General features: G+C 44.5%; 1 protein-coding gene across 9 annotated transcripts in view; it reads left to right on the top strand.

Annotated features, from left to right (window-relative positions):
- The window catches only part of KIAA1217 (KIAA1217 ortholog), a 506,736-nt gene that overhangs the window by 187,349 nt on the left and 298,166 nt on the right, over positions 1-21,221 (top strand). The window contains exon 1 of one of the 9 annotated variants that reach the window (XM_077268376.1): positions 15,926-16,059. The exons of the other annotated variants lie outside the window; for them this stretch is intronic. Within the exon in view, the coding sequence (XP_077124491.1) occupies positions 15,949-16,059 (111 nt within the window). The 5' untranslated portion in view covers positions 15,926-15,948. Of the gene's footprint in view, positions 1-15,925; positions 16,060-21,221 lie in introns of those variants that run through there. 9 annotated transcript variants of the gene reach the window in all.

The following is a 21,221-nucleotide window of genomic DNA, read 5'->3' on the forward strand; positions in this document are numbered from 1 at the left end:
TTAGATTCTTCTCACCGCTCCTTGTATTCTGCATTTCTTATAATTTACTTCTAGAAATCTATTCACGAGTTCTCACCCCTTTTGTGGTCCGGTTTGTAGGACTGACCTGGCAAAATCAGGACTGTTAGCTTGTGAGTCAGATGCCTCAATGTGTCTTTTACCAAAGATAAAATAATGTGGTAAAGTGAAAGAGGCACAACCCAAAGCAGTTGCTAACATAATATTAGTCTCTAAGTGGATGTACCAATAAGTGCACACAATTGGAGAAGTGCCTCTTACCTAGATGGAGGGAAAAGACTCAGGCTGTCAAAAAAGGCTGGATGGAATGCCCCAACATGCGTTTCGTGTGTTAGATGTGTCACTTTCTCATTCCCCTTGAGAATGAGCGTTGGACGAACGCAATACATTGTCGTCCTGTCTGTATCCTCACATTCCTCTGCTTCCCTGCATACACTTGTCCATGTCCCAAGTTGGGAATAAAGGACTTTTTAATTTTTTTATCGAATTTGTGAGTTCAGCTTTTCTTTCACCATAGATTATAATGGGTCTACGTGTGTAAGTGTCTCCAGTACGTGTGGAAACTGTCAAACACGTGTGAAGGGGGCCTATTAATGAAAATATTAGCAAATACCTCCAATTAGAAATGTAGTATAGTTCTTATAATTAGCTATGTTGCTTAACCCATATGCAGGGCATTGCAGTTGCTTGGGTATCCATGGTTATGACTACAAGCAACTAGCTGTCAGTATATAAGTGGGCGTAACTTGAGCTACTGTAATGCCCTGGACATGGGGTAAGGGACATAGCGAATCAGAAGAATTATACTGCATTTCTAATTGTATTTGTTAATATTATTAGTTCACCTATTACATATTGGGATAGGATCTTAGAATTGTAAACACCCCTTTAATGTCAATATATACAAGCGGACATATCCTGAGACGTGCATATTTTTTACACTGTTGGGATCATTTCTAAAAAGTCAGTTAACCTAATGGTACATTTTTGTGGTGTAAAAATAATTTGGCAACAGTGCTAACCACCAAAACCACCATGCCCAAAGGCCTCTCATACATGCTGAATGCTTTATTATGCTGTATTATGGAGCATTTCCGTGTCTTAAAGAGATATCTTCAAAATATTTTCGTATGGATAGGGGATCACTGACGTAACACTGCTGTACCCAAACAACCAACCGCCCTCCCGATTGGGTACACTAGCACCCAGGCTCTGCAGAGGAGAGGAGTAGAGATGGAGATGCAATCACCTTTCTCTGCCTGTCCCATAGACAATGAATGGAGTGGAGGACAGGAATGCCTTCCTACTGTCCATGCAAGTCAGGGCACTACAGAGTCCAGGTTCCAAAGACCTGATCTTGGGATTTCAGTGGATCTCAGTGGGGCCTCCAACCATTCGTAAGTTATCCTCAGCGATCATTAAGTTATGGATGGGAGATATTATTTTGGGAATAAACCTTTAAAGAGGTACTATATATATATATATATATATATATATATATATATATATATATATATATATATATATATATATATATATATATGGGACTTAGCCCCTGAAAAACTAATACCTACGGACTGGTATAGATTTCCATTGGTGAATTGCACAGAATAACAGTTTTATTGCTAATGATGGTGCCTTGGTGCACTGTTGGCATAGCTAAGGACTCTGTGCAGCATTTCATACCCACAATCAACATGTTGTGCACCTTCCATTGATTGACTGCATTTCCAAGCCTTACACATCCACACTGATACTGCAAGAACTCAGCAAGCATGCGGCCACTCTGCGCTAGTGCTGACACACTCCGCACTCTCTTGAGCCTGCTTACAGAAAGGCAAGAGGGATGAAAGCAAGCACACTCAGTGACACTTTGTGTGCACTCACTCTCTGGGCTTCTATTTAGACAGTGCTTGTTCTGGGCAAGTTAAAGCTGCAAATCAATCTCAGGGGAGGTGCATGGCATGATTATTGATGAGATGTAAGCGGGCGCTCAGCCCTTGGCCACACGTAGGGTGCACCAAGCAGCCCTAATTTGCATAAGCAATTAAAATGTTTTTCTGTACAATTAAAGAATGTAAATCTATACTGCAGGCATGTGTTTTAGGGAGGCTAAGTCCCCTATAGGACTGTATAAGTAGTTTAACTTGAATGTTGGAAGTGATAGATTCCCTTTAAGGAGTGACTTCCTTTGCCACCATTCAGGCCTAGCTGTCTACATGAGATCTAAGAACACGACTATGAAGGATCTACACATCCATCTCTTCAATTGGCACTTGAACACATATAATGGAACATTGGAGTTTTTCATGGGAAAGATTCTCACCTCCGAGAACATTTTGTTACAGTTATTTCTATATATTTTGTCAAAAAATTCTGGACATTTACAGTTTTCTAAATCTTAAATCTTTCTATACAAGATGAAACCATTTTAGTACAAAATGAAGGTCCTGTCATTTGTGATTGCATGGAAAACCCAGAATGCTTTGCACATTTTATTACTTTGAAAATCTCCATAGGGCGCACATAGACCAAATGTTGGAATTATTGGCTGCACAGCCTGCAGCAGCCCTCCATCGCCTTGTCCCTGCAGCTTTTCTTGTACTTCTCTGTGCTCTCCATGTTAATTGAAAGTTAGGCGCCCTCATTGATCCTCACACCCTGTCACATCTAGGCCTACGTAACAAAATATATTTCCATCTTTTACTAGTATCTTATATGAATTAATTTATGCTCTCAGGCCCTTTTCACATTGCGTTTTGCAGTGTCTGTCGGAAGTATACATTTGATTGTCAGACGTAAACACCCATCAAAATTCTCCGAAGGATGACACTGTACAGCAAGGGTGAGGATGAGGAACCAAATAAGGTTCCTCATCCTCACGGGCCATTTGGATATTTATAACATCATTTGCAGCCACAAAAAAAAAATATCAGCCTGACCCAATATAGCAGGATAATTTTTAATAATTTCATTAACTCACCCCTAATGTGACGGATGGAGCTGCTTCTCTTTGGTGTTGTTCTGAACACAGATGTATATTACAATGCAGGTCTCCTCATAGTGGGAAATTCATCACATCACTGCTCATGTTACATTTATAGAACCCAAGCAGTGGGAGATCTGCAGTATACATCATATGGGAGACACCAAGACTGCTGTGTATACATCACATAGGAGACACTGAGACTGCTGTCTATACATCACATAGGAGACACTGAGACTGCTGTATATACATCACATAGGAGACACTGAGACTGCTGTGTATACATCACATAGGAGGCAACGAGGTTGCGTATATATGTTACATAGGAGACACTGAGACTGACATATACATCACATAGGAAAAACAAAAACTGCTATGTATACATCACATAGGAGACACTGAGACTGCTGTGTATACATGACATAGGAAACAACGAGGGTGCTGTATATACATTACATAGGAGACTGAGACTGACATATACATCACATAGGGAAAACCAAGACTGCTATGTATACATCACAGCACATAGGAGAAATTGAGGCTGCTGTTTATACATCACATAGGAGACACTGAGACTGCTGTATACATCATATTGGAAACCCAGAAACTGCTGTATATATATATCACACAAGAGACACTAAGACTGCTGTATATATATCATATAGGCTATGCTGTGTTTTCTGTATATATTCCACAGGGTATTACAACTATTGAGCACATTACAAGGAGTGGGATGGGAACACAGGGAATGCTAACACCACACACAAGGAACATCCTGACATTAACGCTGGCTAGCATCAGGACGTAATCCAGCATTGCATGCGCCACAGCGTTCAGTAGTGAATGCTGCGTGTGCACACCCTTTGGTATGATTAAAGGGCATGCGGTCCAAGCACTTTGGCCCCTGGAGATCTGCCAAAGGGTCGCAGGAAATGATGTATGCCACGGGCTGTTGACGTGATGTCAGCACTTCAAGCAATACCAGACACCTAGAGCAATGTTTGTGACTCGGCACTGGACCTGAGGAAGGTGAGTAAAGCTCAGTTTCATTTTTTTTTAACAGCCTGCTATGAGGGTCAGGGACTTACTGAAACCAGAAAACCCTTTAACCCCTCTCCAGCATAAGATATATTAGTATATACTATATTGGCTGCGGTAGTATTACGTTGGCTCGCTGTGGTGGTTGTGTTATCACCGTAATAGTTTTGACCTGAAGAATCATGTTGCTAAAATCTCTGCTTGAAAGCTTTGTGTGAATGAATATATAACCCAAAAAAGATATTCCCCAGACCAATTTGAATATTCAATAATATTTTATTAAAATATAAAAATATATATCACCAAAACACTTAATAAAAAATGGAAACTTTATTATGCTGATAAAAAGATTTAATTTATTAAAAAATGATATTACAATAATTGTACACAGTATATGGGGGTCAACCACAAAACTATGTATGCACAGGGCAGGGCATACTGAAACTGATTGGCACAAAAATAAAAGGTAAACTGTGAATTTAATCAAAGTGCATAATATGCTTTGTGTGAATAAAGCCTGAATAACATGGGGAATTCCGTTAGTGAAGTGGTGGGTGGAAGGGCTCAGGTCAGAGGATCTGTGTTTTTTATGTCTACTCAGGTCTTGTAGAGGTGATACGTTGGAGTTAAGGTACCTTCACACTAAAGGTACCTTCACACTAAACGACTTTGCAGCGATAACGACAGCGATCCGTGACGTTGCAGCGTCCTGGATAGCGATATCGTTGTGTTTGACACGTAGCAGCGATCTGGATCCCGCTGTGATATCGCTGGTCGTTGCGGAAAGTTCAGAACTTTATTTGGTCATCAGATCGCCGTGTATCGTCATGTTTGACAGCAAAAGCAACGATACCAGCGATGTTTTACAATGGTAACCAGGGTAAATATTGGGTTACTAAGCGCAGGGCCGCGCTTAGTAACCCGATATTTACCCTGGTTACCATTGTAAAAGTAAAAAAAAAAACACTACATACTCACCCTCTGATGTCTGTCACGTCCCCCGGCGTCCGCGCTGCTGCTCAGAGCTTCCTGCACTGAATGTGTCAGTGCCGGCCGTAAAGCAAAGCACAGCGGTGACGTCACCGCTGTGCCCTGCTACTGCCGGCGCTTACACAGTGCAGGGAAGCGGACGCCGGGGGACGCGAATGTAAGTATGTAGTGTTTGTTTTTTTACATTTACACTGGTAACCAGGGTAAACATCGGGTTACTAAGCGCGGCCCTGCGCTTAGTAACCCGATGTTTACCCTGGTTACCCGGGGACCTCGGCATCGTTGGTCGCTGGAGAGCGGTCTGTGTGACAGCTCTCCAGCGACCAAACAGCGACGCTGCAGCGATCGGCATTGTTGTCGCTATCGCTGCAGCGTCGCTTCGTGTGAAGGTACTTTAACTCACTGTCATCAACGACTGGAAAGAAATCAGTGAACTAGAGAAATAATCCCGCTCCTTATTTACCTCTATCACCCGCTCAGTCTAGGCAAACAGCCATAAAGGTCCTGTCTGCTATTAATCCCGTAAATAAAAGGAGAAGTTAAGCCGATCATAGACGGATAGATAATAACAGAGAAAATCTTATGATCACTATGGGCAATTACGTGCCCATGAGTAATTGAGGTGCTCCTATCATACCTATGTGTATGGAGAAGAGGTAGGAATATCTCATGGACTATGACCAAATTCACATGTAAGATGTAGGGAAGGCTCATAAGTGTTGGTTCCCTCACGGATTGGGCACCTTGTGACAACCCATTCCATAGAAGTGAATAGAGAGGTGGCCATGCTCGCATGGGAGTTGCCGAAATACTTGTGCTGAAATTCTCTATACAAGACACCCTCCATGATTTGCCATGACCCCTTTTCTCCCGATAAGTGAGGAGTCCAGATGTGTCGCTCACCCTTACCAGTCACTGATAATGTATCCTCCAGATATGTCAAGTATGTTAAAGGGAACCTATCACCCCGTTTTTTAAAGATTAGATAAAAATAGTGTGAAATAGGGGCAGAGCTGGGCTTTACATTACTGCCTTTTTGGTGCCTTTACACCCCCGTTAGGCTGCCGAAATACCTTTGTGAAGTGGCCGTTTTCTGCTGTCACTCAAGTTGGTCAGGTCGGATGGGCGTGGTCACAGCGCTGTTTCTCCCCCAGATCAGGCTCATCATTACGTTGGTGGCGTAGTGGTGTGCGCATGTCCAAAGAGAAGATCCACTGCCCAGGAGATTCAAAACAGCGCGGTCTTCGCTATTCGCCGTTTACCGGTGGGCGCGGCCATCTTTCCTGTGGCTGCGCGTGCGCAGATGGAGCGCTCTGCTGCCCGGGGCTTCAGGAAAATGGCCGCCGCGATCTCCATCTGCGCACGCGCGGAATCCCGCGGCCATTTTCCTGAAGCCCCGGGCAGCAGAGCGCTCCATCTGCGCACGCGCAGCCACAGGAAAGATGGCCGCGCCCACCGGTAAACGGCGAATAGCGAAGACCGCGCTGTTTTGAATCTCCTGGGCAGTGGATCTTCTCTTTGGACATGCGCACACCACTACGCCACCAACGTAATGATGAGCCTGATCTGGGGGAGAAACAGCGCTGTGACCACGCCGATCCGACCTGACCAACTTGAGTGACAAAACGGCCACTTCACAAAGGTATTTCGGCAGCCTAACGGGGGAATAAAGGCAACAAAAAGGCAGTAATGTAAAGCCCAGCTCTGCCCCTATTTCACACTATTTTTATCTAATCTTTAAAAAACGGGGTGATAGGTTCCCTTTAAAGATGGAGATACCCCTTTGTTCCCAGACATGTCAGGTGCTAATGGGTCCAATCTTTCAGGGGGCCCATTTAAACCCAGCCATAAAGCGCAAAGAGGCTTTTTTGGCATATAGAGTATATTGCTACTGCTATGTGTGCAGTACATATAAAATGTAGCAGGTGTCAGGTCTATTTTAGCTCATCGATATGACGATATTCTCTATGTTAAAAAATAGAAAACATGTTTACTATGGGTGTCCTTAATGTTTTTTTTTTTTTTAAGTGACTGTAAATCTTAGCATTACCTAGGAAATTCCAGATCACCGTGTCGCCAAACAGGTTTTTACAATTGTGTGAGTTCTTTAGAAACCTGAAATGTGATTGCAGATAGCAAGAAATAGATCGGTTACCCATTCAGTCCGTTTTATTGTTGGATGAGCATTTATTCTTTTCCCAGTTCATAACTATTCTGAAAGAAGTTTTCCTCCAACTTTTACAATACAGTGATACTTCATAGGCATTTAATGCTTGGAGGTTTTCGGGATATCTAGCAATAATGACGAAAGGAGACTTCAGGTCCTATTCCTGGTGCAGAAGTTTAGAAATGGCCTCTCTAAAGAGGAAGATCGCAAGTGCCACCTATTAGAGGTAGCAATCCTGGAATTCAACATTTTTAATCTTTAATGTCAATGTATCATCAGAAAATGACATTATTTACATTAAATGAGGTTTTTGTGTTAAATGTATTTCTCTGATCGCCCATGACGGCACCACGGAGAGAGGGGATCCGCCCACCAAGGACAGGAAACCTACGGATAAAAAGGCGGTACCACTCTCCCGCATCAGTTGGTTTCCTGTCCTTGATGGGAGACCTATGGACTTACCAGATCGACGTGGGAATTCCGGGGCCATCTAGTCCGGTTCAGGCAGCTGGGGTCCCTCTGCCTCGGCTAAGGTGGTGACCCGAAGCGCCACCGCGAAGGGCTAGTGGGCCTCTAGGGTGTGCGGGGGAGGTGACAAGGAGTTCGCGGTCACCTCCCCAGGTAAGATGCAGCAGGCAACATCCAGGGGGGTCCCTCTGTGGTTGCGGGAGGTGCGGCGGCCCTCCCCCCAAAAAAAGCTGGCGTCAGTCTGCACACTGCACCGCCATCGGGCATGCAGAGCCGCACACTAAGGACTGCATAGGACCGGAGGCGCCGGTCAGCAGCACCATATATGCACTCCCGGCGCCATCTTGCAAGTTCGGCGCATGCCCGGGATTAAGCTGGTCTCGCGAGGCGCCGGCGAAGCGCTCGTACCGCTTCTGCGCAGGCGCCGCTTGGATCCGACGACGCAGGCGCCGGCGTTCGGCGCTCCTCGCCATCAGCCGGGCGCTACTGCGCAGGCGCCGGCGTTCGGCGTCAGCCGGGCGCTACTGCGCAGGCGCCGGCGTTCGATCAGCCGGGCGCTACTGCGCAGGCGCGGATATTAAAAAAAAAAAAAAAAAAAAAAAAAAAAAAAGCGGCGCGAAGGCTTTAAATGGGGAAAGCTACTTCCTCCTAGCGGCTCCGCAAATATATCAGCAGAAGCCTCAAAAAAAAAAAAAGCTGCTTGCAACTACATCAGAGTGTTGTCAAAGCAGTGACCGCAGACCAGCAGCAATATGAGCGACCCGGCATCTCCCTTGCCAGAATCATCTCCACCTATAGCAGCGCCACAGCAGCAGCAGCAGCAAAAAAGGCGACAGCAGCGCCAGGACACCAGCAACGAACGCCAGAGGTCCCAACGCAGTAAGGGGTCCAGTACGGCGTCGGGGAAAAAGCCAGAGGCGGAGAATCCCCAATCGGTATTTATGGGTCCTGGAGGTGGTAAGTGGATCTTCGTGAAAGTCAGAGACAGTAAGGTTATTATTTGTCTCTTTTAGGGGAGGAAGAGCGTAGGCAAAACAAAGCATAGAATTTGTGCCATCTGCAGAGAAGATCTTCCACCTGCCTGGGAGAAGACGCTGTGTAATACTTGCATACAGCAGACAGTATCTGAAAGTCTGCCAGGGTTTGCAACCGACTTAAAAAACCTGATTAAAGAGCAAGTAGAAGACACCCTTAGATCCCTAAAAAAGGGGAAAAAACGGAGAAAGACCAAGGATAGGTCTCCATCTCCGGTCTCAAAATCTGACAGCGACAGTGCAAGCTCAGTATCCTCCGACTCCTCCTCCTCCTCATCGGCATCATCCACTTCTTCCTCGGGGGGGCACAACTGTTTCCCTCTAGAGGACACCGATGGCCTTATAAAGGCGGTGAGAAGTACTATGGGATTAGTAGACTCCCACCCCAAAAAGTCGGTACAGGACATCATGTTCGGGGGCCTAGAACAAAAAAAGAGGAGAGTTTTTCCACTTAATGATGCAATTGCAGCTTTAATCAAAAAAGAATGGAAAAAGCCCATGAAAAAGTCTCTCTTAACTCCCAAAAGGAAATACCCTTTTGAGGACGAATCCTGCTCCTTTTGGGAAAAAGCCCCCAAATTAGATGTGGCTATAGCCAAAGCATCAAAAAAATTCGCACTCCCGTTTGAAGACATGGGGGTACTAAAAGACCCTATGGACAAGAAGGCGGACGCCTTCCTCAAAGGCTCTTGGGAGGCAGCAGGGGGGGGCTTAAAACCTGCAGTAGCAGCGGCGTGTACATCTCGCTCCCTAATGATTTGGCTAAACCAACTAGAGGGTCAATTAAAAGGGAAGACTTCCCGAGACTCCATACTGAATACTTTACCAGTGATGAGAGGAGCCGCGGCTTTCCTGGCTGACGCCTCGGCCGACTCAATCAGACTAGCCGCTAGGACAGCAGCACTGGCTAATGCAGCCAGGCGCGCCCTCTGGCTTAAGAACTGGCCAGGCGACCTCCAAACTAAGACAAGACTGTGTACCATCCCCTGTGAAGGAGAATTCTTGTTTGGCTCCACTTTAGATGACATTTTAGAAAAAGCTGGGGACAAGAAAAAGTCCTTTCCTCCCTTGGGCCTCCCCTCTTACCGGAAGCCCTTTCGGAGCAAGAGGTTTTTCCGAAAGAACCCGGGGAGAGGCCAGGGGAAATGGGAGGATAAGAGGAGCAAAAACAAGGGGTTTATCTTTAATAAAAACCCCAATGATAACAAGAAACCTCCGCAACGAAGGTTCGCCCCAGGTGGGAGGGAGGCTGTCTCGCTTTCTCCCAGCCTGGAAAAAGATTACCTCCAGTCAATGGATACTGAACATTATAGAATCAGGACTGAGGTTAACATTCAAGAGATACCCTCGTCCCTCTTTTACGATGACATCTACAAGGTCTTCAGCAGAGGAACAGCTGGCACTAGAAAGAGAAGTCATCGGGTTAGTAGAAAAGAGAGTCCTACTGGAGGTCCCCCCTCAAGAAAGAGGACAAGGATATTATTCCCCTCTATTTCTGAGAAGAAAACCAGACGGGTCTTTCAGAACCATCATAAATCTGAAAAGTCTAAACAACTACTTAGAGGTCCAGGCATTCAAAATGGAAACGATAAAGTCATCTATCAAGATGCTGTTTCCTCAATGCTTCATGGTGGTCCTAGACCTAAAGGACGCATATTATCACGTCCCAATACACAAGGATCACCAAAGATTCCTCAGGATGGCGGTTCACATCAGAGGAGTCCTAAGCCACTTCCAGTTCTCAGCTCTGCCTTTTGGTCTAGCCATAGCACCGAGGATTTTCACAAAACTGATTGCGGAGGTAATGGCCCACCTCAGAGAAGAAAATACCTTGATCGTACCATATCTGGACGATTTTCTGGTAATAGGCTCCTCCCCGCAGCACTGCGAGCAACAACTGGCAATTGTGATTCATTCCCTAAAAGAACTAGGCTGGCTAATAAACATAGAAAAATCCAGACTAATACCTTCTCAAGTTCAGGAGTACCTAGGTCTCACCCTAGACTCCATAAAAATGGAATGTCGGCTACCGGAGAACAAAATACAAAAACTAAAAAGTTTGGTATCGAGGGTTCAGTCTCTCCCCTCCATAACACTCCGTCAGGGTATGTCCCTCCTAGGCTCCATGACCTCTTGCATCCCCGCAGTCCAGTGGGCCCAATTACATTCGAGAGACCTCCAATGGCAGATATTGTCGGAACAAACCCGTCTAGGAGAGCATTTAGACGGGCGGTTAATTCTATCTCCTCGTACCAGCCACTCTCTGACATGGTGGAAATCGCAGGAAAATCTTTCCCAGGGGGTCCCGTGGGTAATTCAGATCTCAAAAGTCCTGACTACGGACGCAAGCCCTTCAGGGTGGGGAGCTCATTTAGACGATCTGGTAGCCCAGGGCACCTGGTCTCCGTCCCTAGCAGACAAATCCTCCAATATGAAGGAACTTCTGGCAGTCAAATTTGCCCTTCAGAAATTCTTGGAAGTCCTTCACTCTCATCACGTAAGAGTGATGTCGGACAACCGGGTGGTAGTATCTTACCTCAATCACCAGGGGGGCACCCGTTCCAAAAATCTAATGGAAGTGACCAACTCAATCCTGCAAATAGCCGAGAGCAACCTCCTATCCATAACAAGTCTACACATAAAAGGGGAAGACAACTACAAAGCGGACTTCCTCAGTCGGTCCAGCCTAAAACAGGGAGAATGGGAACTAAATCAGGCAATATTTACCCAGATCACAGAGAAATGGGGTGTTCCCAAAATAGATCTCTTTGCGAGTCACCTAAACAAAAAAGTAACCTCCTTCTGCTCCCTATCTCCCCTGGGGAACCCAGTAGTTGTGGACGCTTTTCTGATGTCTTGGAGCCATCATCTGCTCTATGCCTTTCCTCCTCTCATTCTGATTCCAGCAGTGCTGAGGAAGATTCGGGAGGACGGGGCGCTGGTCATCTTAATTGCCCCGTTCTGGCCGAAGAGACCTTGGTTCTCATGGATGAGAAAGATGTCAATGTCCGACCCCTGGGTATTACCAGACCTTCAGGATCTATTGTCACAGGGCCCAGTCTGTCATCCAAGGGTCAAGAACTTGCACTTGACAGCTTGGCTCTTGAAAGGAAGCTGCTAAAAGACAGGGGGTTCTCCCCAGGGCTAATCTCAACCTTATTACAAAGTAGGAAGCCAGTTACAACGAAACAATATGGCAAGATATGGAAAAAGTTTTTGTCTTCATCAGGCGAAAAAGTAGGGAAAGAAATTCCCCTTAATTCCATATTAGAATTCCTACAAAATGGGTTGGAGATGGGGCTGGCCACTAGTACCCTGAAAGTTCACGTGGCAGCATTGGGGGCCCTATTCAATTTTGATTTAGCTTCAAATAGGTGGGTCGCTAGATTCATAAAAGCAGCAGGAAGATCAAGGCCTCTTCCGACAAAAATCGTTCCTCAATGGGACTTAAACTTAGTCCTTAAAGCCCTGACCAACCCACCATTCGAACCATTACACGAAGCTTCATTAAAAAACCTATCTCTCAAAACCGCTCTGTTAGTCGCCCTCACTTCTGCCCGTAGGGTCAGCGACTTACAGGCTCTTTCGGCTAACCCTCCTTACACACAATTTCTAGAGGATAGGGTCATTTTAAAAACAGACCCAGCATATCTCCCGAAAGTGGCTTCAAAGTTTCACAGGTCTCAAGAGATTTCTCTCCCTTCCTTCTGTCCCAACCCTGTAAATAGGAAGGAACAAACATTACATACACTAGATGTACGAAGATGTCTCTTACGTTACCTAGAAGTCACTAAGGAGAGTAGGGAGGATGCCTCTCTGTTTGTGTGTTTCCAGGGTCCCCGGAAGGGGAAAAAAGCATCGAAAGCCACCATAGCAAGATGGATTACGGATGCCATCAGTCTTTCGTATTCGGCAAGTGGGATGTCCGTTCCCGGGGAGGTTAAGGCTCACTCAACAAGGGCAGTGGCATCTTCCTGGGCGGAGAAGGCCGGAGTTCCTATAGACCAGATATGTAGAGCTGCTACCTGGTCCTCACCATCTACATTCTATAGGCACTATAGATTGGACCTAAACTCCTCTTCGGACCTTACCTTCGGTAAAAGGGTTCTGGAAGCGGTGGTCCCTCCCTGAATGTACTATCTATGCAATTCTCTCTGTGGTGCCGTCATGGGCGATCAGAGAAAAATATAGTTCTTACCGATAACGGTATTTCTCTGAGCCCATGACGGCACCCGTACATTCCCTCCCTTCACCTATGGGTGCTCACATTAAATAGTGCCACGATTTATTCATAGTTTACTAATAGTTTTTAAGTCACGCGGTATCTCGTTATGCTAAACAAGCTAAAGTTAACAAATGTTTTAGTAGTCTCCCATCATTTTCTATGTAAAACAACTGATGCGGGAGAGTGGTACCGCCTTTTTATCCGTAGGTTTCCTGTCCTTGGTGGGCGGATCCCCTCTCTCCGTGGTGCCGTCATGGGCTCAGAGAAATACCGTTATCGGTAAGAACTATATTTTTTATAAAAATGTTCACTTTTTTCTATATATCGCAATTGTCATTAAAGATAAAAATTAGAAATCTTGTATTTTTCACACTTTTAAACTCCAACTTACTGTTGTTTCCTGAAACTGACATGCACATTAGCAGCAATAGATTGAGTCCAACACTATCTTTTGTATTGAAGCATCTAATGAGCGTGTGGTGCAAGGGTCATTGTGAAGAGAGGGAGTGCTGGGTAACCAGTGATATCACCTATTGTGATTTGTGGATCCTGGCTAATTAGCTGTGAATAGAGAAGCATTACCTATCACTGTAATCCGGCCTCTTATGATAAGGTGCTTGCTGAAAACTCTTCCTGAAAAAGGAAGGAAGAATAAGTCTAAAATGTTTTTAAAAAAATCATGTAACAAACCTCATTTAAACAGTAGGTGATTTTCTGACAAATTCCATTTAAAGGGCCATATCACTTGATAAAAAGCCAAATCAGTCTTCTTCAAAGGGGACAAACTTCACTTTTGGGAATAGATTGAATGGAGCGGTGGTCACTTTTGCATATTACCACTTCATTCAATGTCTATTGGCAGTGGCATAACTAGAGTCTGATGGGCCCGATTGCAAGATATAGACTGGGCCCCCCATCCTGCTATATATATATCCCCCACCCTGGTATCTATGTCCCTTATCCTGGGCCCCATGCTGGTATATATGTTCCCCATCCTGATATACAGCTCTGACAAAAAATTGAGAGACCACCACATCAAAACCCTGTCATGGGCAGCCCAATCTCCAGACCTGAACCCCATTGAAAACCTCTGGAATGCAATCAAGAGGATGATGGATAGTCACAAGCCATCAAACAAAGGAGAACTGCTTACATTTTTGTGCCAGGAGCAGTGTGATAGACTGGTGGAAAGCATGTCAAGAAGCATGAAAGCTGGGATTAACAATCATGGTTATTCCACAAAATATTGATTTCTGAACTCTTCCTGAGATAAAACATCAGTATTGTTGTTTCTAAATGATTATGAACTTGTTTTCTTTGCATTATTTGAGCTCTGAAAGCACTGGGTTTTTTTTTTTATTTTGACCACTTTTCTTTGTCAGAAAAAAAATACAAAATTTATTGCTTGGAAATTCAGAGACATGTTGTCGAAGTTTATAGAATAAATGAACAATTTACATCTTACTCAAAAATATACCTATAAAGAGAAAAATCAGAGAAACTGAACATTTTGCAGTTGTCTCTTAATTTTTGCCAGAGCTGTATATGTCCCTTATCCTGTGCCCCATTCTGGTATATATGTCCCTTATTCTGGGCCTCCATTCTAGGGGGGTATATATCATAGAGTCCCATGGCTTTCAGTATCACCTCTATGCCAATGACACACAGATCTACATCTCTAGACCAGATATCACCACCCTACTAACCAGAATCCCTCAATGTCTGTTTGCTATTTCATCCTTCTTCTCTGCTATATTTCTAAAACTTAATATGGACAAAACAGAATTCATCATCTTTCCCCCATCTCACTCGACCCCTCCAATTGACCTATTCATTAAAGTAAACGGCTGCCCACTCTCCCCAGTCCCACAAGCTCGCTGCCTCGGGCTAATCCTTGACTCTGATCTCTCCTTCAAACCACATATACAAGCCCTTTCCACTTCCTGCCGCCTTCAACTCAAAAACATCTCCCAGATCCGTACATTCTTCAACCTAGAATCTGCAAAAACTCTAGTCCATGCCCTCATCATCTCCCGCCTTGACTACTGCAACCTGCTGCTTTGTGGCCTCCCTCCTAACACTCTCGCACCCCTCCAATCTAGTCTAAACTCTGCTGCCCGACTAATCCACCTGTCCCCCCGCTATTCCCCGGCCTCTCCCCTCTGTCAATCCCTTCACTGGCTCCCCATTACCCAGACTCCAGTTCAAAACCCTAACCATGACATACAAAGCCATCCACAACCTGTCTCCTCCATACATCTGTGACCTCGTCTCCTGGTACTTTCCTACACGCAACCTCCGATCCTCACAAGATCTCCTTCTCTACTCCCCTCTTATCTCCTCTTCCCACAATCGAATACAAGATGTCTCCCGTGTATCCCCCTACTCTGGAACCCTCTACCACAACACATCAGACTCTCGCCTACCATCGAAACCTTCAAAAGGAACCTGAAGACCTACCTCTTCCGACAAGCCTACAACCCGCAGTAACCACCAATCAACCAAACCGCTGCATGACCAGCTCTACCCTCACCTACTGTATTCTCACCCATCCCTTGTAGATTGTGAGCCCTCGCGGGCAGGGTCCTCTCTCCTACTGTACCAGTTGTGACTTGTAATGTCCATGATTATTGTACTTGTTCTTTATTATGTATACCCCTCCTCACATGTAAAGCGCCATGGAATAAATGGCGCTATAATAATAAATAATAATAATAATAAGTATAGACAGATTGAAAGACAAATTCCAAGGTTTGTCCCCTGAAGCCAGTATTTAAAAGAACTGGTTACCTGGCTTTAGGGTTTTGGTTTATTTGTAGGGTAAGGAATTCTGTGTATGAGGCAGTCGCTCTTCTCACTTCCTGCACAGAATTTTTTCCCCTGGCACATGCTCACAGCAGAAAAACTAGTTTAGGGAAGTTCTCTCTCTGGGATCTGGTAAATAATGAAGCTTCATGGCTCATTTACAAGGTGCTGAGTGACACTTGGCGCCTCTGGTCAGCGCTGGCTGCTGTGTCAATGAATGCAGTCCAGCCGCACTGTCAGACAATGCAGTGTCATCCGGCGAGTGGAGGCAAGGAGCGCGTTCTGCTGCCAGGACTCACACAGAATGGATGGAAATAACCAGACTAAAGTAAGCACAACTAAAAAGCCGCGCAACCTTTAATATTTAATCACGAGGTTTAACTTCTATTTTCCCACAGCGGCCAATTTTCATTTTTGTGCTTTTGTTTTTTTTCTTCCACAAGCCACCTTTTTTATTCTTCCCTAGACCCAGCCGTGTGAGAGCTTGTTTTTTTTTGGCAGGACAAGTTGTAGTTTTAAGGCTAAGTTCACACTGGAGGCGTTTTTGCTGCTTTTTTATGCAAATTTTCATCTGCTTTTAACAGTACCAGCAAAGCCTATGAGATTTCAGAAATCTCATGGACACTCACTGGTTCTTTTGTCATCAGGATTTTGTGCTTTATGAGGCTATGTGCACACGTTCCGGATTATTTGCGGATTTTTCACGTTTTTTGCGCTTTTTGTCGGCGGCTTTCCGCTGCAAAAACTCTTAAAAAACCGCATACATTAATCATCCCATTATTTTTAATGGTTTCCGCAATTTTAGTGCACATGTTGCGTTTTTTTTTGCGGGAAAAATACGCAGCATGTTCATTAATTTTGCGGATTTTAAGCGGATTTCCCACTATATTATTGCACTGGGAACCTCCGGAAAAATCCGCGCAAAATACGCGATAAAAACGCGTGCAGAATTCCTGCGGAAAACCTCAGGATTTTCTCAGGAAATTTCTGCATACTTTCCGGACGTGTGCACATAGCCTAACATGGTTTTTTGGATATAGAACAGGTCACTTTTTTCAGCGTTTTTCACCCATTGGCTTGAATGGGTAGTGAAAAAATGCACCAAAAACGCAGGTATCATGTTTTGCCGCTGTTTTTGTGCCAAAACCTCATTCTTTGAATTAGCTTAGTATTGAAAAAAAAATCCTATCAGCATGTACTAGAGACAAAGAGACAAATCTAGCATGCCAAAACCACCACAAAAACACACACAAAAAAGCAAGAAAAACATGCTTTATTCTGCAGCTTCTTTCCCTACCAAGAGATCAGGTTTTGCTGCAGAAAAAAATATGGTAAAAAAAACGCCTAGTGTGAACTTACCCTTAATCAGATCAATTACTTTACTCCGTTATGTACTAAAAAAATGGAAAAAAAAATGAAATGGTGAAAAAACACAAAAACATAATTCCTCCCTTTTATTTGTTGTTTTGTTTTGATAACATTAATTGTGTCGTAAAGGTGACCTGGCAATATGATTTAAGTTTGCTTTTTTTTTTTTTTTTTTTTTGCACTTTACAGCTTTTATCATGTGGAAATGCCAAATGTGTATTTGTTTTTAAATGCACCAAATATGCACCGTACAAGAACGATGGGTGTCGAGAAGCTATTAAATTGATTCAAGATATATTTAATTCCAAAATTCTGCACTGTCTAATTTCATTATAGTGGTCAGAGTTCATATATATATATATATATATATATATATATATATATATATATATATATATATATATATATATATATATATATATACACTCACCGGCCACTTTATTAGGTACACCATGCTAGTAACGGGTTGGACCCCCTTTTGCCTTCAGAACTGCCTCAATTCTTCGTGGCATAGATTCAACAAGGTGCTGGAAGCATTCCTCAGAGATTTTGGTCCATATTGACATGATGGCATCACACAGTTGCCGCAGATTTGTCGGCTGCACATCCCAAAGATGCTCCATACAAGGCAGGATGGATCCATGCTTTCATGTTGTTTACGCCAAATTCTGACCCTACCATCCGAATGTTGCAGCAGAAATCGAGACTCATCAGACCAAGCAACGTTTTTCCAATCTTCTACTGTCCAATTTCGATGAGCTTGTACAAATTGTAGCCTCAGTTTCCTGTTCTTAGCTGAAAGGAGTGGTACCCGGTGTGGTCTTCTGCTGCTGTAGCCCATCTGCCTCAAAGTTCGACGCACTGTGCGTTCAGAGATGCTCTTAGGCCTACCTTGGTTGTAACGGGTGGCGATTTGAGTCACTGTTGCCTTTCTATCAGCTCGAACCAGTCTGCCCATTCTCCTCTGACCTCTGGCATCAACAAGGCATTTCCGCCCACAGAACTGCCGCTCACTGGATTTTTTTTCTTTTTCGGACCATTCTCTGTAAACCCTAGAGATGGTTGTGCGTGAAAATCCCAGTAGATCAGCAGTTTCTGAAATACTCAGACCAGCCCTTCTGGCACCAACAACCATGCCACGTTCAAAGGCACTCAAATCACCTTTCTTCCCCATACTGATGCTCGGTTTGAACTGCAGGAGATTGTCTTGACCATGTCTACATGCCTAAATGCACTGAGTTGCCGCCATGTGATTGGCTGATTAGAAATTAAGTGTTAACAAGAAGTTGGACAGGTGTACCTAATAAAGTGGCCAGTGAGTGTATATATATATATATATATATATATATATATATATATATATATATATATATATAGCCATATCCCTTGCAGAGACAGTATTAAATATTATAAGTCTGGTTATATACAACTACCAGTAGGGGGAGCTAACGGCATGCATGTTTTTACAGATCCTCTCTTACTAATGCCTGCGGGTAACCTGCATTTTATTTTTGTATGTAAGGATCTCCACCTATTATACAAATATGCTGAAATGCTAATTCTCCGACCAATTATGACAGTGTGCGACGTCCTGACACTGTCACGATTTTCACGTATTCCCTGTGCAGGTGTGCAGTCACATTTGCATACTTGCGGTCATCACAGGCCAACTAGACTTTCAGTTCTCTTCTAGTGAAAGAAGCCAGGAGAGACTAGTTGACTTGTGACCTGAGAATGCAAAATGTGACCGCCCAGGAGAATACATGGGAATCGGACTTTTATTCCCATTACAAGATGGGTCAGCAGATCAGACGTCGGACTGCCGCTCTATTTATTCCTTATAATTTGGATGGAATAAGCCGAGCAAGCGCTTTGCAGGCTAAGAAGGAGTAAACGGAGCGCAGGTCACACACGTGCGCTAGCACTCCATGCTAATGGGGAAAAAAGCTCCCTATTCTGCCTTTCAGGCCCAATGGTCGGACCCCCACTTATCGGTTAGACATCTCCTATCTTATGGTTAGGCGATGATTTGTAACCCTTGTGATATCAGATCAGCAAGGCTCCATCATATGCGATTTCAATTCAAGCACTTCTCTAATTAATTCTAGCGAGTTCATGAAATATTTCTATGAAAAGATGAGCTTCATATTGGTTATCGACACAGCAGCAGAAAAATAAAATTGATTTGTCACTTGCTGGACACCAATGATATCTGATAGATCCCATTAACTATGGTGGGATCTATCAAGTTTCCATCATTGTGACAGAACCTGTGACAGAGGCTCTAAACCAGTGTTTCACAAACTCCAGCCCTCACAGGTCATGTTTTCAGGATTTGTTCGGTATTGCACAGATAATGGAAGTATCATCAATGGATCAGGAATTCTCTCACCCATGCAATGTTAAGGAAATCCTGCATGCAAATTGGCGCTAGAGTTCTAGTCCTCTCTGAAGAGACAATTTGCATACTTAATTTTCCAGAGAAGCATGCATGGCTTATAAGTCTCCTCACTCTGACATGCCAGGCTGGGCTTGTCACTCTCCACAAGGAGACATGTTACCCCTTAGAACCCAGAGCATCTCACCTAGCCAAATCAGATCTCATGCTCATCTGATGAGGAGCAACACTCTGAAACACCGTGTCTACAAATTGACATTCTGATTTGGCTTTTATCCTAAGGGAACTGTCACACTCTGCGACTTTCCAACGATCACGACCAGCGATACGACCTGGCCGTGACCGTTGGAAAGTCGTTGTGTGGTCGCTGGGGAGCTGTCACACAGACCGCTCTCCAGCGACCAACGATGCCGAGGGCCCCGGGTAACCAGGGTAAACATCGGGTTACTAAGCGCCAGGCCGCGCTTAGTAACCCGATGTTTACCGTGGTTACCAGCGTAAAAGTAAAAAAAAAAAACCCGTACATACTCACATTCCGGTGTCCTTCAGGTCCCATGCCGTCTGCTTCCCGCACTGACTGAGTGCCGCCGTAAAGTGAAAGCAGATCACAGCGGTAACGTCGCCGCTGTGATCTGCTCTCACTTTCCGGCTGACAGTCAGTCAGAGCGGGAAGCAGACGACAAGGGACCTGAAGGACACCGGAATGTGAGTATGTACTGTTTGTTTTTTTTTACTTTTACGCTGGTAACCACGGTAAACATCGGGTTACTAAGCGCGGCCCTGTGCTTAGTAACCCGATGTTTACCCTGGTTACAAGCGAACACATCGCTGGATCGCTGTCACACACAACGATCCAGCGATGACAGCGGGAGATCCAGCGACGAAAGAAAGTTCCAAACGATCTGCTACGACGTACGATTCTCAGCAGGGTCCCTGATCGCTGCTGCGTGTCAGACACAGCGATATCGTATGGATATCGCTGGAACGTCACGGATCGTACCGTCGTAGCGACCAAAGTGCCACTGTGAGACGGTACCCTAAGTCATATTGCAAGGCTCGTTAAAGGGTCGATAGTGACTTGTAGGATTGCTGCTTCCAATAGGTGTCACTAGAGTTACAGTCTTCTGATGAGAGAATTTGCATATTTAATTTCCCATAGGAGCATGTCTGACTTATAAGTCTCCTCACTCTGACATGAAGGCTTGGCACTCCATAAGAAGAAATGTTACACATTAGAACCTAAGGAAATCTTGAAAACGTGACCCGTGGGGGCCGTGAGGACTGGAGTTTGGGATACACTGGTCTAAACAAAGCCTCCAATGTACATGTGAGCCTAGTGTAAGACTACAGGCTTCACACTTTATTAAATTATCTGACCACTAGGAGGCGCTGTCCTGTACCATAAATTAGTAAAACATACTGGTGAAGACTCGAATTATGAGAATTTACTCTATCAGACTTTGGTGGATATGTAGAAATTGGAGCAGCATTCATACTATACAATGGGTGACTGTTGTGCTGATAGGCAGTCCGGCTCTATTTGGTGATCTAGCTCAGCTCACCAAAAAAAAAGCCGGAGCTTTTGGATCCTAAATGGTTCCGTATTAAATATGTGTTCACAATAGGTGAACACATATTTAAGATGACGTTAATGTGTCTGAAACCCCGCCCACCTGTGGCAGAAACTCCGCCTACTTAGTTATCCAATTAGAGTGGTGAATGGG

This window comes from Ranitomeya variabilis, chromosome 6 (assembly GCF_051348905.1).
Source record: "Ranitomeya variabilis isolate aRanVar5 chromosome 6, aRanVar5.hap1, whole genome shotgun sequence".
In the NCBI taxonomy this organism is placed as follows: domain Eukaryota; kingdom Metazoa; phylum Chordata; class Amphibia; order Anura; family Dendrobatidae; genus Ranitomeya; species Ranitomeya variabilis.